The 15,869-nt window shown below is 34.3% G+C and overlaps 1 protein-coding gene across 2 annotated transcripts in view; it reads left to right on the top strand.

The window, feature by feature from the left end:
• The window catches only part of LOC129974980 (E3 ubiquitin-protein ligase SMURF2-like), a 100,055-nt gene that overhangs the window by 52,574 nt on the left and 31,612 nt on the right, over positions 1–15,869 (top strand). For both annotated transcript variants that reach the window (XM_056087817.1, XM_056087816.1), the window contains exons 3-4: positions 11,707–11,815; positions 14,258–14,391. In XM_056087817.1, coding sequence (XP_055943792.1) covers positions 11,707–11,815; positions 14,258–14,391 — 243 coding nt within the window. The remainder of the gene's footprint in view (positions 1–11,706; positions 11,816–14,257; positions 14,392–15,869) is intronic.

Genomic DNA, 15,869 nt, shown 5'->3' with positions numbered 1-15,869 from the left:
TTTCCATAAGTAAATCATTTCGGTTACCTATCTGGCGGCGGCAAAGATTACCTCGCTCAGCTCAGTTACACCTTCTATTTGTCATCTCTTTCTATCATCTTTTTTTTTTTTTTTTTGACTTCTTCTTTTCTCTAAATGAATAAAAGTTCGGATATCGTGAGCCCTCTTTCGAAATTTCTAGTATTTCGCAGCTCCAAGCGAGTCGGTGGATCAAATGCAGCAGTCAAGACATTCTATGAAGCAATCTGAAAGGTATATAATATGAGAGGGAGAGAGGAAAACTGTGATTCTCAGTTTCAAGTAAGTTCTAGAAAATTGTAATGTTGAATGGGATGTGCAAAATTCAATATTATAACAGTAAATAATATTCACAAAGTAAGATGAAGCGTGAGCTTACAGTGGTGGCCAAATGACACCTTTGAAAATTTTAATGTTTTCTAAATTTGTATGCTTATAGAAAATGTAACATTTCACAAAATGGAAAAAATGACATATCATTTTAAAGGGAATTGAATGCTGATTTCAATACCAAAAGTAAAATTCAAATATTTGGAATACAAAAAAAGTTGAGAGGCAATAATTATCGAGATACGTTAGATGCTGATGACTGCAGTGAGTTAGTTACCAGTGCTTAGTAAGGTAGCCTTTATTTTTTATTACAGCTTCACATTGATGTTTCATTGAGCTGACGACAGTTTTAAGCTCTTCCTTCGTTTTCGCTTGATACCAGGAAACAATTATAGACTTAATGAATCCTCTTTTATTTGATTAACGCTTCATATGTATAAGAGTTTTCAAACGGTGCCATAAGTTCTCAATAATTTTGAGATAAGGACTGTTTCCTGGCCATGATAATAACTCAATGCACTTTGTACTAGATGACACTTTCTGTATTTTTGCTGTATGGCAAGGAGTTGAATCCTGCAGAAAAATAAATGGTGCATTGTTGGGAAAGAGATCACTGATGGAAGGTGTAAGTTTTGTCTCTAGAATAGTGTCAATGTATTTTCCTGCATTTAATGTCCCATCGATAATATGAAGGGGACCAATATCGTCTGCTGACATGCTTGACCAAATCATTACACTGAGTTCTTCATAGTTACCTGAATGCAGTCAGGATGTAGCTCTTCGCCTATTCTATGTTTTACCTATTTTCGCCATCGGTACAAAATAACAATATAATTGTTTCATCACTCCGTATAACTTGTAACCACTGATCATCAATTAATGTGTTCTTTTGCCCACTGTAATCTTTTTATACATTGCCGTAAATTTTTTCGTTGAATTCTACCTCTTAACATCTTAATCTAACATCTAATAGTCTTCTCCTGATTGTTTTTCAACTGACATAAATGCCAGCATCATTCAATTCACTTCTGGTGGCCGTTGATGACATTCTTCGATCATGGAGACACAGTCTTTTTATTCTTCTGTCATGAGCAGATGTGGTGTACCTTTTTCAGACATTTCCTGCTTAGTTTTTTATTGAATTTGTCTCCTGATATAGTAAACAAAACTTTCGGACGCCATATGTAGTTACTGAACCACCCACCTGTTTTACAATTTCAGTATTGGAAAGACCATATTCAAGTAACACAATAATCTTAGTTCTCTAAGTGTCCAATCTATTCTTTTATTTGATGGCATTGCTTCATGACTAAATATTAGAAATATTTACAACAATTCCTACTAAATATTAAAAAGCTTAATAAAATTTTTTACTTGTGATTTGATTATATAAAAAAACAGTATTCCTTCTATAGTTGCTCGTTCCAGCCTTCTATAGAAAAAAAGCAGAATAATGACCTTTACCAACTTTAAACATGATGTCATTGTTACGAGCGCCTTTGGCTAAAAACTAATTTTAACTTTAATCATACTAGAGCTATAACTTGCTTTTACAACTCTAAAATCAGAATTAACTGCGCGCGAAACCAATGTATGTTTTTGTATATGGCAACTAAATATAAATATAGCATGTAAATAGAATTGTAATTTAGATAGATAATAAAATGGAGTCAGATTAATAACGAGTGGATTATTTCACATTACGATCCCACATCTTTGAATCTTATTAGCGGAGAAACGACTGAATGAAATGAAATTCAGGTAGAGTCTCAACATTGTGGTGAACCCGGACGTGATTGCTAAAAATACGGTACATCTGTTTTTATTTGCAATAAAAATTAAGTAGTGAAATAAAAATGGAGATGTCCGTTAAGAAGCGATCACCTATTAGATCTAACTTTACGAAAACGTATAATGTTTTAATTGAAAGATTAAAGGTCGATGAACCTCAGGAAAAAGAGATTAAATCACTTTTCGGCAATTTGGAACGAATTTATTCGGATTTGGCCAAATTAGATAATGAAATATGTAGTTTTCTTCTGGAAAATTCTGATACCGAAAAGTATGAAGATGAGTATATGAAAATCGAAGAATACAGCACAAAAATGATTGAAGCGAAAGTAAATGTGGACATATATTTGACTAAACTTTCTTACGCTGAAAAGGAAAGCGTTGGTTCTGTTTCTCCTAGAATTAAACGAAAACTTAAGTTACCTAAAATAGAACTCGTTAAATTTAACGGTGAAATTAAGAATTGGCTGGCTTTCTGGAGTCAATTTAAGCGTATTCATGATGATGATAAATTAGAAAATGAAGACAAATTTCAATATTTGATCCAATGTGTAAGTGAAGGAACTAGAGCTCGGGAAATTATAGACAGTTATCCTCCAACAAATGCGAATTATTGCAAGGCAATAGAAAGTTTAAAATCGCGTTTCGGAAAGGATGAGTTGCTTATTGAATACTACGTTCGTGAGCTACTAAAATTAGTTATAATAAATGCTTCAGAAGCTAAAAGGAAATTAAGCACGTCGCAAATTTATGATAAATTAGAAACTTACTTAAGAGCTCTAGAATCAATTGGTTTAACATCAGACAAGTATTCAGCAATGCTTTTCCCCCTGGTGGAATCCTGCATACCTGAAGATATATTCAGGGTATGGCTGCGTAATCCAATTATAATAGCAAATCATGACCCGGAAAGCAATGCTTATTCAGAAAAACTGAAAAACTTATTACTCTTTCTGAAAACAGAAATAGAAGGTGAGGAAAGAATTCGCTTAGTGAGATCAGGATTTGCGCCTAAGGTGTGTAAGGAGAGGAATTCTGATTCTGTGGCTACTGCTACAGATTTGTTTTCAGGAGGTACAGAAAAAAGAAAACATAATACCATCTGCGTTTTTTGTGAAAACCCTCACGAAAGCAAAGAATGTTACAATGCCAAAAAATTTGATTTTGAAAAGAAACAAAAGATTTTGAAAAATAAAAAATGCTGCTTCACTTGTTTAAAGCCTGGCCATAGGTCAAGAATTTGCAAGTCAAATGTACAGTGCCTGCTTTGTAATAAGAGGCATTGGACTTTGATGTGTCCAGATCTGCCAACAAACAAACCAAAAGTCAAAACACCTGAGGTGGAAGAGAATCTAAATGTCAATTTATCCAATCAGTGTGCTGCTGAAGAAGTTCTCCTTCAAACATTGCAAGTTAATATTAAAGCAGAAGGAAAAACACGCAGAGTACGAGCTCTTATTGACAGTGGTTCGCAGCGATCATACTTATTAGAGAAAACAATTAAAGAAATGAATCTGAGGCCCATTGAAGTTAAAAATATCATACATTCGGTATTTGGTGGATCTACGTTAGAAAAACAAGATCATGGACTATATGAAATAACCCTTCAGAATTTGAATACGGGATTCACTTACGATATGCAAGTCCTCGATCAACCAATTATATGCGGAAAAATACCTCGGATCCACAAAGGAAATTGGCAAAAGGAGTTGAAGAAAAAGAATATAATACTCTCTGATCAAGGCAAAGATTGTCCGGACATTGAATTGCTGATAGGGGCTGACTTTTGCGGACAGTTATTCTCAGGAAATATATATGCTCTGAAATGTGGATTAGTAGCATATGAAACAAAATTAGGCTGGCTGATCATGGGTAAAGTTTTTGGAGGAAAAGAGGAAAATACTTCCGCTCAACTGGTGACTTCAATGCTAATACAAAATAGCTCTATCTCTGATCTTTGGAAATTAGAAACTTTAGGTATTATGGATCCAGTTGAAACTAAATCTAAAGAAGAAATGAAAAGAAACGCAATGGATCATTTTATGAAAGCAGTGGATAGAGATGAAAATGGCAGATACATAGTTAAGCTACCTTGGATAGAAGCAAAAGAAATTCTACAAGACAATAGATCCACAGCTGAACAACGTTGTATCCGTACTTCACAAAAGTTAAAAGATGAAAAGAAATATGCAGAATATGAGGCTGTTTTTGAAGAATGGCTTGAGGAAAATATAATAGGGAAAGTGCCCAAAATGGAGGAAGGAAATCCAAATTATTATTTGCCGCACCGAGGTATTTTTAAGGAAAATTCATCAACCAAAGTACGTCCAGTGTTTGACGCTTCTTGTCGAGTTAAGAAAGTTCCGTCCTTAAATGACTGCCTGGAAAAGGGACCAAATTTAATAGAGAAAATTCCACCCATTTTAAGAAAATTCAGACAAAATAACATTGGGATAATTTCTGATATTAAAAAAGCCTTTCTTCAAATCTCAATTGCAAAAGGGGATCAAGATGTTTTGCGATTTCTTTGGTGGAAAGATTACGAAACAAGAAAATTTGAGATACTTCGTCACCGCCGTCTTGTTTTTGGCCTCACCTGTAGTCCTTTCCTCTTGGCAGCGGTTTTGATGAATTATCTAGAGGAAAGTAAAGAGTGCTTTCCTGAAACCTCCGAAATATTGAAGAATTCCTTTTATGTAGATAACTGTGTGACATCCGTGCGCAATGAAGATGATCTTACCCGATTCATTCAAGAAGCAAAGCTGTTGCTTTCCAAGGCTTGTTTTGATCTTCGAGGTTGGGAATATACAAGGGACCTAAGTCGGGACGAGCCAACTGTTCCAACCTCAGTACTTGGACTGTTATGGAATACAAATGAAGATTTCCTTTTCTGTGATTTACAAAATACAGAATTTAATTTTGATGTTTGCAGTAAAAGAAATATTCTGTCAACGTCTCAAAAGATATTTGATCCACTTGGATTTTTATGTCCTGTGACAATATGTTTAAAACTCTTAGTGCAAAATATTTGGAAAAGAAACTTAGGGTGGGATGAAATTCTACCAGATGACATTCAGAAAAAATTCAAAACTTTGATTGTTGATTTGAAATTGCTGTCTGAAGTTAAGATCCCTAGATGTGTAAAGATCAATGGCTGCACCGAAGGACTAAGTCTTCATACCTTTTGTGATGCCAGCAAAGTTGCATACAGTACTGTCGTATTTTTGAGAAATACCTTGGGAGAGGAAGTCAAAATATATTTTATAGAGGCAAAAAGTAGAGTAGCACCTTTAAAGGTTATTACAATACCTCGTCTAGAATTACTAGCATGCTGCATTGGAGCTAGGTTAACTTCAGATATTAAAAATTCTATGTCTTTGAGAGACGTACCTACTTTTTATTGGACAGATTCTTCTGTTGCTCTTCATTGGATTCAAAAAGAAGATCATTGGGGTACGTTCGTGAATAACAGAGTAGAAGAAATAAGAAGTCTTTCTTCAAAGGATGCTTGGAAGCATCTCCCAGGCACTTGCAATCCTGCTGATCTCCCTTCCCGTGGTTGTTCAATCCAAGGATTTTTGAAATCGAGATGGTGGGAGGGCCCACAGTGGTTGAAACTTCCAGAAGAAGAATGGCCAGCGACAGACTCTGAATACAATTTTGAAGAGGTTTTCCGGGAAAGGAAAAAGAGGGTCGTAACTTTAGTCAACTCTACAGATCTGAATAAATCCTGGTATTTGTACAAGTTCTCAAGATATTCCAAAATTGTGCGAATGATAGCATGGATGCTACGATTTGTACAAAATTGCCGAAATCCAATTAACAAGATGAAAGATCTTTTAACTGTTGCAGAACTAGATGCCGCCGAAAGAAAGGTGATACAAATCGTGCAACAAGAAACCTTTAATAACGAAGATGCAAGATCAAAACTTAAATCACTCTGTGTGTTTAATGATTCTGATGGACTAATTAGATTGAAAACTAAAATTACTAGACGAGATGATGAAGAAAATTTTAGATACCCTCTAGTATTGCCTTGTAAGCACCCATTAGTGGAGAGATTGATTTTCGAACATCATTTGATCTCTTCCCATGCTGGAGTTCAAGTTGTCCTAACAGATATCCGTCAAAAATTTTGGATTCTGCAGGGCCGAAAAACTGTCCAGAAAGTGCTCTCAAGGTGTATAAGATGCAAAAGATATACGAGCAAGAAAATTGAATCAATTCCTGCGCCACTACCGGAAGATCGTGTACGGGAAGCCTTGATATTCGAAGTCACTGGAGTGGATTTAGCAGGGCCGCTTCATTTAAAGGATGGGAAAAAGGCCTGGATCTTGCTTTTTACTTGCGCTGTATATAGGGCCATTCATTTGGAATTAATACAGAGTCTTTCAACTAATGGATTCCTTCTAGGTTTTAGAAGATTCGTCGCAAGACGAGGGCGACCTAGGACTATATACAGCGATAACGGAACAAATTTTACTGGAACAAATAATTTGATGGGTTCTCTTGATTGGGACAAGATTGTCAATGAAGCCTCCGTCTTAAGAATTCAGTGGAAATTTAACCCCCCAACAGCTGCTTGGTGGGGCGGATTTTTTGAGAGCATGATTAAGATGGTGAAGAAGCTTTTGAGAAGAGTTTTAGGAAAGGCATCGCTTCATTACGAAGAAATGTTCACTATTCTTTGTGACGTAGAAGCCAACATCAATTCTAGACCTTTGAATTATCTATCGGAAGATCCGAATGATTTAATTCCACTGACTCCCTCAATGTTCATTCAAGAGACTACAAAGGTAGGAGTTCCCGATTTGGATACTTTGGATAAAGTAAATATCTCCAAACGATATCAGTATCAACAAAAATTACGAGAGGACTTGAGGAAAAGATTTCGAAAAGAATATCTAAGCTTGTTAATCCAGAAGAAGCCAAAAGGAAAGGAATCTAGACAAGTGCAAGTGGGAGATATTGTTATAATTGAAAGTGATATCAAAAAGCGACTAGACTGGCCTTTGGGATTGGTAATCGAAGTGTTTCCTGGGAAAGATGGCTGCATCCGAGTAGTGAAGCTAAAAACAGCGAGTGGGGAACTTGTGCGTCCAGTGCAACGTTTATACCCCTTGGAATTAGACCATGACGATCCTGTGGGTGCGAGAAAAAACGAACCGGTTGCTTCGTATGAAGAAATCGAAATCCCGAGCTCGGAAAATAACGACTATGAAACAAAAACTAGAAGTGGAAGAAAAGTGGTTAAACCTTCACGTTTTAACTAACTTTTAAACTTTATTATGTACTTTTCAAATATGTGCATTTCATGTTTTGATTTCTAAATATTTTGAATGCAATATTTTGTTAATTTTGATTTTGTAACCTCCTAATTTAAAAATCAAAAGGTGGGAGGATGTTACGAGCGCCTTTGGCTAAAAACTAATTTTAACTTTAATCATACTAGAGCTATAACTTGCTTTTACAACTCTAAAATCAGAATTAACTGCGCGCGAAACCAATGTATGTTTTTGTATATGGCAACTAAATATAAATATAGCATGTAAATAGAATTGTAATTTAGATAGATAATAAAATGGAGTCAGATTAATAACGAGTGGATTATTTCACATTACGATCCCACATCTTTGAATCTTATTAGCGGAGAAACGACTGAATGAAATGAAATTCAGGTAGAGTCTCAACAGTCATCTTCTTCTGGCAGTTATTAACATTTTATTGGTTCCCAGAACAAGAACAGTGATTGGTCAGGAAAGTTAGAAATTACATCCCACTTCATCAGTGTGTTTTTTATTCAGATTAAAGTACGAATAACTTTTTTGTATTGAAAATATTTGAATTTTGCTCTTTGTATTGAAACAGCCTTAAATTCTCTTTCAAATGATATGTAAGAGTTTGCATTTTGTGAAATGTTACATTTTCTATAAGCATACAAAGTTAGAAAACATAACGATTTTCAAAAGTGTCCACAATTTTGACCACCACTGTATAGTAATACCAATGTGCACGCGCACTCACGCACACACACACACATTCCCAAAACCCATAGTACATGCCTTAGAGGGTGATAGAACACAATTAGATAACACACAAATGAACATACAATCCATGTCGGAACTCAAGTCGTAAAGGCGCTAGAGGGCTTACGCGGCTGTCAGCGTTCGCTGAGAGCCGCTGTTTCACAGCAGGCTGTCTTCATTCATTCCGTGGATCACCGATGAGATGGATATAGACTCAAAATAGGAGAAAGCTGAGATGCATTAAGCCCCATTCCTTTACGGATATGGTCGCAAATCTGTCATCAGACCCAATGTAAAGCGGCGTTCCTACGATCTGTCCGTCTGCAGACAAGGCACATATTCCCCTGCTTCCCCTCCCTTCTGGTTTTCCAGGGTTCTTTGATGTCTGTCCAATTTACTGACAATTCGTAGGAACTCCGCGTATAGCCGTGTTCCAACGAGCCGTGAGCCTGCAGACAGGGCACACTTTCCCCCTTGCCCCTCTCCTGCGGTTTTCCGGGGTGCTTTGATATCTGTTCAGTTTACCAACAATTTGTAAGTAAACTGGACAGACATCAAAGAACCCTAGAAAACCGCAAGAGAGGGGAAAGAGGGCAAAATGTGCCTGTCTCAAGTCTCGCACGGGACGAGGCTTTACACGTACGGAGCTACGGGCGGCAATGCAAGGGAAGCTTGTGCCGAGAATGTACCGAGAGTGTTTTCCAACAAGACATGTCCCTGATACGATGACCTTTCAGTGCACCAACAACTCTGCGAAAGAGGTACCTTTTCAAGTTGCATGCATGATACTAGGTGTGAAAGAAATGTTAGGACGCTATTTGTAATGGACGACATTCTGTATCAAACGAGCCAGCGCCCTGAATCTAACACGCGGACACTGTTTAAAGCCGTTCGCGTCTCCTCTAATAATGTGTAGTGAGTACGGGAGATGAATGAATGCATTTCTACTATGCGGAGAGAGCTCAATGCCTGGAACTATCGGTTTACCTGGCACGTGTCAGTTTTAGCACGTGATTTCTACAACAGATTGCTGTGAACTCGAGTTTTGTGCGCATGTATTGTTCACTGACGAATGCGCATTCACATGTGAGAGTATTTCCAATATCCACAACTATCTTGTGTGGGCAACTGAAAACCTATACGTAATAACCCCTTGTTCGTTCCAGCCACGATCTGCAATATATGTTTGAGCCGGAAGCGTGTACGATCATCTGATTAAGCCTTAGCTACTACCAAAGCGTCTGGATGGAGCTTCATATTTTGTGTTTTTGCAAGATGTCTTGCCGTAACTATTGAACCGTGTTCCAGAACACATCAGTCGCATGTAGTTGTAACACGACGGGGCAGCTGACCATTGATGTATGGATGAACCTGACTTAGATATCATGCATCCAGGGCGATATATAGGCCTTGGAAGTCTAGTCAACTGGACGGCCCTGTCGTGCGATTTGTCATGGCTGAACTTTTTCTTTTTGGATCATGTGAAGAACCTCATCTACGAAGATGGTCCCATAGATTCTGCTGAAGGCCTTGTTGCCCGGATATTCGTAGCTGCTGGCGCCATAAGAGAGAGACCCGGTATTTTCGCCGGTATACAGTGGTCACTCCATCGACAAAATGAAGCCTGCGTTGATGTTGGCGATGGCAATTTTGAGCAGTTACTGTAATTAGGGATTTAGCGTTATTTAATTTTATTTTGTTGAATAAAATGTTTTTCTTTATTTTTTCGGTTTCTTTTCATTCCATCTGTCCTGATTCTCACCATTTCGTGACACATGTTTCACGCTTTTAACCCTTTAAGACTTGCATTCCAATCATGGATTGCATAGCGATTTGTGCTTTTCTGGTTCTGTTCTATCACCACTTGCATATTTTTCTAGGCTCATCATTACAAAAAAAGTAACATTAAATCAACAGTTTATATACATAGTAGTAACAAACTTTAATAAAACTTGTGCAAAAACAGTAGCTACCATTTTTCTTTGAAATAATCGAAAATTTATAACGGAATAGGAGAAAATGCGCAAAGGTTTAACTTTCGTTATTTCGTTTGTAAATTTTGTGCATGATTGTTGATTTCCAATTATTATTGGCAGTTTGGTTGAAAATATCTAGAAGTATCTAGCAATGTTCTGACGAAATTATTTGTCCGATTCGTTAAAGTGGTTGTCAGTCGTTCGGATGGACGGAAGTGGTCAGTCTCAAGTTGATGCTGTTAGATGTTTCAGTGCATCTCATAGTGTGAGCAAACGATTTTAGAATCAGTTTTAATCCTAGGATTCTGTGTTTAGAAACATTTTTCAGACAGGCTACGAATTGCAACAACAGTTGGAGACCGTATTGAGTTCTTTCGGCCCGAATGAGGGGAAAAAATACTGTGCTTCATCTCATAGTAGATCATTTTGTAACGACAATATTATCCTCTACTACATGACGTCTTCACTATACAGGTCTGTATGCACGATGACACGTCGTGTGTCTGTCCTTGAAGCCAAGACACATAACTAACCGTTTATAGCTAGTCCGGGTTCACACGGAAGAGTGATTTAGGTCATCAGATATATCTGGATGGGGCAATGTACAATCCGACCTTGTTGGAAGCCACAGTTACAGAAATGGGGGAAGAATTTTTTGGGTAGGGATCTGTCTCAATTATCACACTGGCCTGCACGTGTTCCATGGAGGAACTTTGATATCCAGACAAGATCCTTTATTCATGTATATAGTCCCATTACTATAAGCCGCTAAGATTGGTAATAATTTTCTTCTGATGGGCGACTGCATCGAGCTTGTCTTATTGAGAACTATCTTGAGGGTCACGGTGTAAAGCGAATGAAATGGGCAGCTCGATCCTCAAATACGAATCCGTTAGAGCATCTTTGGGACTGCCTTGGGAGGCATGTTACTGCTTTGCCTTGCTCTATTTCGGCGTCCGACAACTTAATCCTCAGCATGGAAGGTGAATGTTGCCAATGCATTGTAATTAGGAGAAGGCACATTCCTTATTAGAACCCACTTTTGTAATGTTTGCGTGACATTTTTCTGCAGAAAACTGTGATGTACTATTTTCTCCAAGAATGGTGTTCTCTGCCGATAGTGCTTTTAGTAAATCATGTTTGTGGTGAACTTAAGAAAATTTCTCTACTGCCTTCATTAAAGAACCGTTTAGTGCATATCACTTACAAAATTGTTTTCGTGTTCATTCATTCTCAAATTAAACATGAAAAACAAATTGTATCTTAACTTTTGGATACCAATGTAGTTTTTCATATTGAAATTTATATATATATATATTATTACAAACTAATATAAATATATATTTAGTTAATACTTTGTTAAATACTTTTCTTGAACTGCCTTTTATTTATTTTGCTTTGGTGGAATAGAATTATTAAATTTATTTAGGATTAATTTTTTTAATTGGTATTTTGTTTGCAAAATTGATATATAGATATAAAAGTCATTTAAGGTAATTATTCATAATCTTCTGTTCTTATTGAATGTATCTTGAATTCTCAAAATAATCATTTTAATTTCAAAGGTTTGCCCGATCCCTTTTGTAAAGTTAGTGTGGATGGATCTGGTCAGTGCCATGCTACAGAAGCGTGTAAGAATACGTTAGACCCAAAGTGGAACCAGCACTATGATTTGTAAGTCTTTATTGTTATCATTCTAATTTGATTTTTGTTTAATAGCACTGAGAACATATTGCACAAATATGACTTTTTAATTAATGGAATAAAGTTTCTGATTAGAATCCTAAACATTTAAGGAGCTAAAAAATTTGTTATTAATAAAGGCGTATGTGTGTTGGCGCTCTACAAATTAGATTGTTGAATCTAGAGCGACTAATGGCACTTTTGTACTTTGGAAAATGGAATGTTCACTTTGGTGCAACTTTTTTTCTTTCAACTTTTAATTAGAATTTCATCTAATTAAAAAAATTAAACAAAATTTTGGCATAATGAAAATATTACGGAAAAAGAAGAAAAAACATGATTTTAAAATTACAAAAAAACTCATTTAACAAAAATGTATGTTTTCTACTTTAATTAATTTTTTTTAAATGTAAGCTTATTTTACAACAATATATTTCATTATTGAAGCGAAATTCAAACCGTTTTCATTACTGCTACTAATATTTTATTCTTTTTTTTTTTCTCAGTTTTGATGATCAAAATAGGAAGATTCGATTTTTCCTTGTTGGGAGGCTTCAGTATAAGCATGCTTATAAGGAAATTTTTTAAAATTCCGTCCAGGATATTTGTTGTATTTAATTTGAATTATATCTCTTAGACTTAATTTCATGTCCTTGATTCTGTTTTTAAGGAGCACATTGTCATAGACATTTGAATTGTGTTATTTTAAGTCTTGCATATGTTCTTTTCATTGTGTGCATGAATCCTGCTAATTGAGAATCTTGCTGCTGCCAGTCTAATGACATCATAGTGCTCTTAAAAAACTAACTGTCCTATACATCTCACCGTATTGTAACTTCGGTTTTTTTTTTTTTTGTCATTTAAAAATATTTTTTAGTCTTAGATATTAACTGGTTCCTTTTTCTTTAGTATGCAAAAAGAATCTAAAAACAAACCTTAGCTTTCAACAAATGATCAATCATTATATATATATATATATATATATATATATATATATATATATATATATATATAAAAATGTAAAAGATGATTCATATAGAATATCAGATACCGGAATTTCAGTTTAAGTTCTTTTTTTCTGGGAAAATGCCCAGAAATTCACAAAATTCAATAAATTGTTTTTATTACTGCTAACAATATTTCCTCATCTCTCTTTCCGCATTGTTGGTGAACAGTGTATGAAGATTTGGTCTATTTTTCATGTTGGGTCGATTTTGACATAGAGTGTAATAAAAGTTTTGAGATTTTGTCATGTTTACCTCTAAGGTTTAACTTTATAATCAAGCAGTGGTAAATATTTTTTAAAGTGCATCCAGTTTTAAACACTGTTGCTCTTTCCAATGATATAACTGAAGATATACAGAAATGCATAACACAATGAACAGAGCGATGTGAGACTTCTAAAATCGTATGAATGAAATGTGCATCAAGATTTGAAGGTTTAAAATGTATTTTGTTTAGAAAGCCGCTAAGTCCAAACCGCACAAAATATTTAATCAAAACTTTTTGCAAGCATTAATCATAGAAAATCAACTGATCACCAAAGGCTGCTTTTTGTCAGCAAAAATAAACTTTAAAATGCAATTTTATTCTTTTCTTTTTTAAAAAAAGAGGGAAAATAGTTTTAAAAAATGTGAAACCAGAATAAAAATCATATAAAAGCATGATGCAGTTATATACCTACTCTATGTTTATTGGAATTTCAATCATATTATTGATACATTTTAGTTTTAATGAATATTATTGTCTTAGTTCTTTATTATATGGTTTTCAGCTGTTGCTTTTGATATTTTGTGGGGGGGGGATCTACTTTTTAAAATGCTTATAATAACAATTTTTTGGGAAACTAACCGCCTGTGGTGAGCAGCATGTTGACAGATATATAAGACTTTTTAAGCTGTTAAGTCCTAACTGGAATGCATATTTGGAGGGGGGGGGGACACCTTAGTATATACTGCCCTGAATAAAGAAGGGAAAAAAAATTAATTCCTACTTCGGAATTAATGTTCAAAGAAGGCAATTTTTTAATCATCAATTGCAGGTGATCAATCACATACACGTTACTAAAATGCATAAAAAAATTATGTACATTTTAAAAAATTTAAAATACCACTTTTATAAAACAAATTATTAAGTATAAAATAATTCCTCCTAGACCCATACAGATTGTCTGAAATTTTGTGACTGTGAATTTTTGAAATTCTCAATCGCAAATTTTCTGGACAATCTGTGTGGAATTATAAATTTATATGGGTGTAGGAAAAATTACTTTATGCTTTTTAGTCCATTTCAAAAACATTGTATGTTTTAATTATTTTTATATAAATAATTATTTTTCATTTATTTTATTTTGTTTTTCATTTATTCTTAAAGGTAAAATTCATGCATTGTTTTATATAGAATGTGCTGAGACTAACTATGCATTTTTTCTAGGTATATTGGAAATAATGATTCTATAACAATTAGTATATGGAATCATAAAAAAATACACAAAAAACAGGGAGCTGGATTTTTAGGATGTGTTCGTATTCCAACAAATTCTATTCAAAGGCTTAAAGACACTGGTTGTAAGTATTTATTGTTTTAAAGATTTGTAAAGAATAGTGTTTACTAAATTGGGCCATTATTGAATCATTATGCTAGAAACGTTTCATGTTAAATGATGCAAAATCTATTATATTCTAAAATGATATTTCATACTATTTTTATGTAATGCCATTCTCGAAATCACTGTTTACTATTTCAAAACTAATTGTTACAATCAGATTATTAAACATCTCTCCTTTTCTAAAGATATATATCACTCTTCATTTAACAATGTATTTAAATGCATTATGTTTGAAACTCTAATTCTGTGTTATCATATGTAACATATGTATGTTTGCTTTAAGACTTTCTGTTTTTCCTTTCACTTTGTTGACAATTAATTCAAGAAAAATAGGTTTGGGAATTTCATTAAATAGGTATTAATGTATCAAAAGATTTTGTGTAATGAGATTTCATTAATTTTATCACCAGAAAAAATTACACTACGGTGTGAAAACTTTAGCATTTTTATCTGATATTTAAAAGATGCCTTTAATATCAGAATTCCAAATAATTTTTGGAGTTGCCTAAATATTTGGAGATTTTTATTTTTAGCTCTTGATACATAAATCTGAAATAACATTCTAACAATGGAGAGCAAATTTTAAATTCAGTAATTCTCGGGAGCCATCATACCATTCATATAAAAAGAATGCGAGTAAAACTGCATCCTCTACCACCAATGAGAACTAAAATGTATTGTTAGCATCTCCAAATGACTCTGTGGCTGTCGGAGTGCTGTATTAAGCGTGATAACAAACGATTACTAGCATAAAAATGTTCACTTTATTATCTGACTGAGGAATTTTTGAATGGGAAAACAAGAAACCATATTTTCTCATCAGCATTAAAAATTACTTCCAAATTTGTTATCAGAAATGGATGTGTACTCAAAATACTTTATCTTGAGCTCTTAGATTGAAACTGCAATAATAATATTTGTATATTTTTTAAATTAATTTGAAATCATTTTTTTGGACACCAGCTGGCCAAAAATCAAAACCAAATTAATTCTTATAATATTGTACTCAACTCATTTAAACTGTTAAACTTCTTTAATTTTTTTGTACTCTGAAAGCATGTATTGCAATAAACAACTAAGAAATAAATTTAAAAATATGATGAAGATATAGTATTCAAAAATATGTGTTCATGTTTAAAGTAAATTTTGATCATTAAGAAAAGAATGGAAATGTAGTGAATGTTTTGTAGTTAATGATTTAGGCTATTATGTTCAACTGTTGAAAAAATATTAGGCACAATGACTCTCTAGAAAACTTGCGATTATTTTCATTTTGATCAGAATCATAAATTTATTTTGCATTTGGTCAAAAATGAATTTAGCTTAAATTAAGTATTGAACATGATATATTTGATTATAAAGTAAATATTTAAACAAATTGAGACTCAAAGTTTAACGACAACTGACTGATTGTCAGTATGTTTTCACTGAAACTAA

This window comes from Argiope bruennichi, chromosome 7, assembly GCF_947563725.1.
Source record: "Argiope bruennichi chromosome 7, qqArgBrue1.1, whole genome shotgun sequence".
NCBI lineage: Eukaryota > Metazoa > Arthropoda > Arachnida > Araneae > Araneidae > Argiope > Argiope bruennichi.
This window is presented reverse-complemented; position numbering and strand designations above follow the sequence as displayed.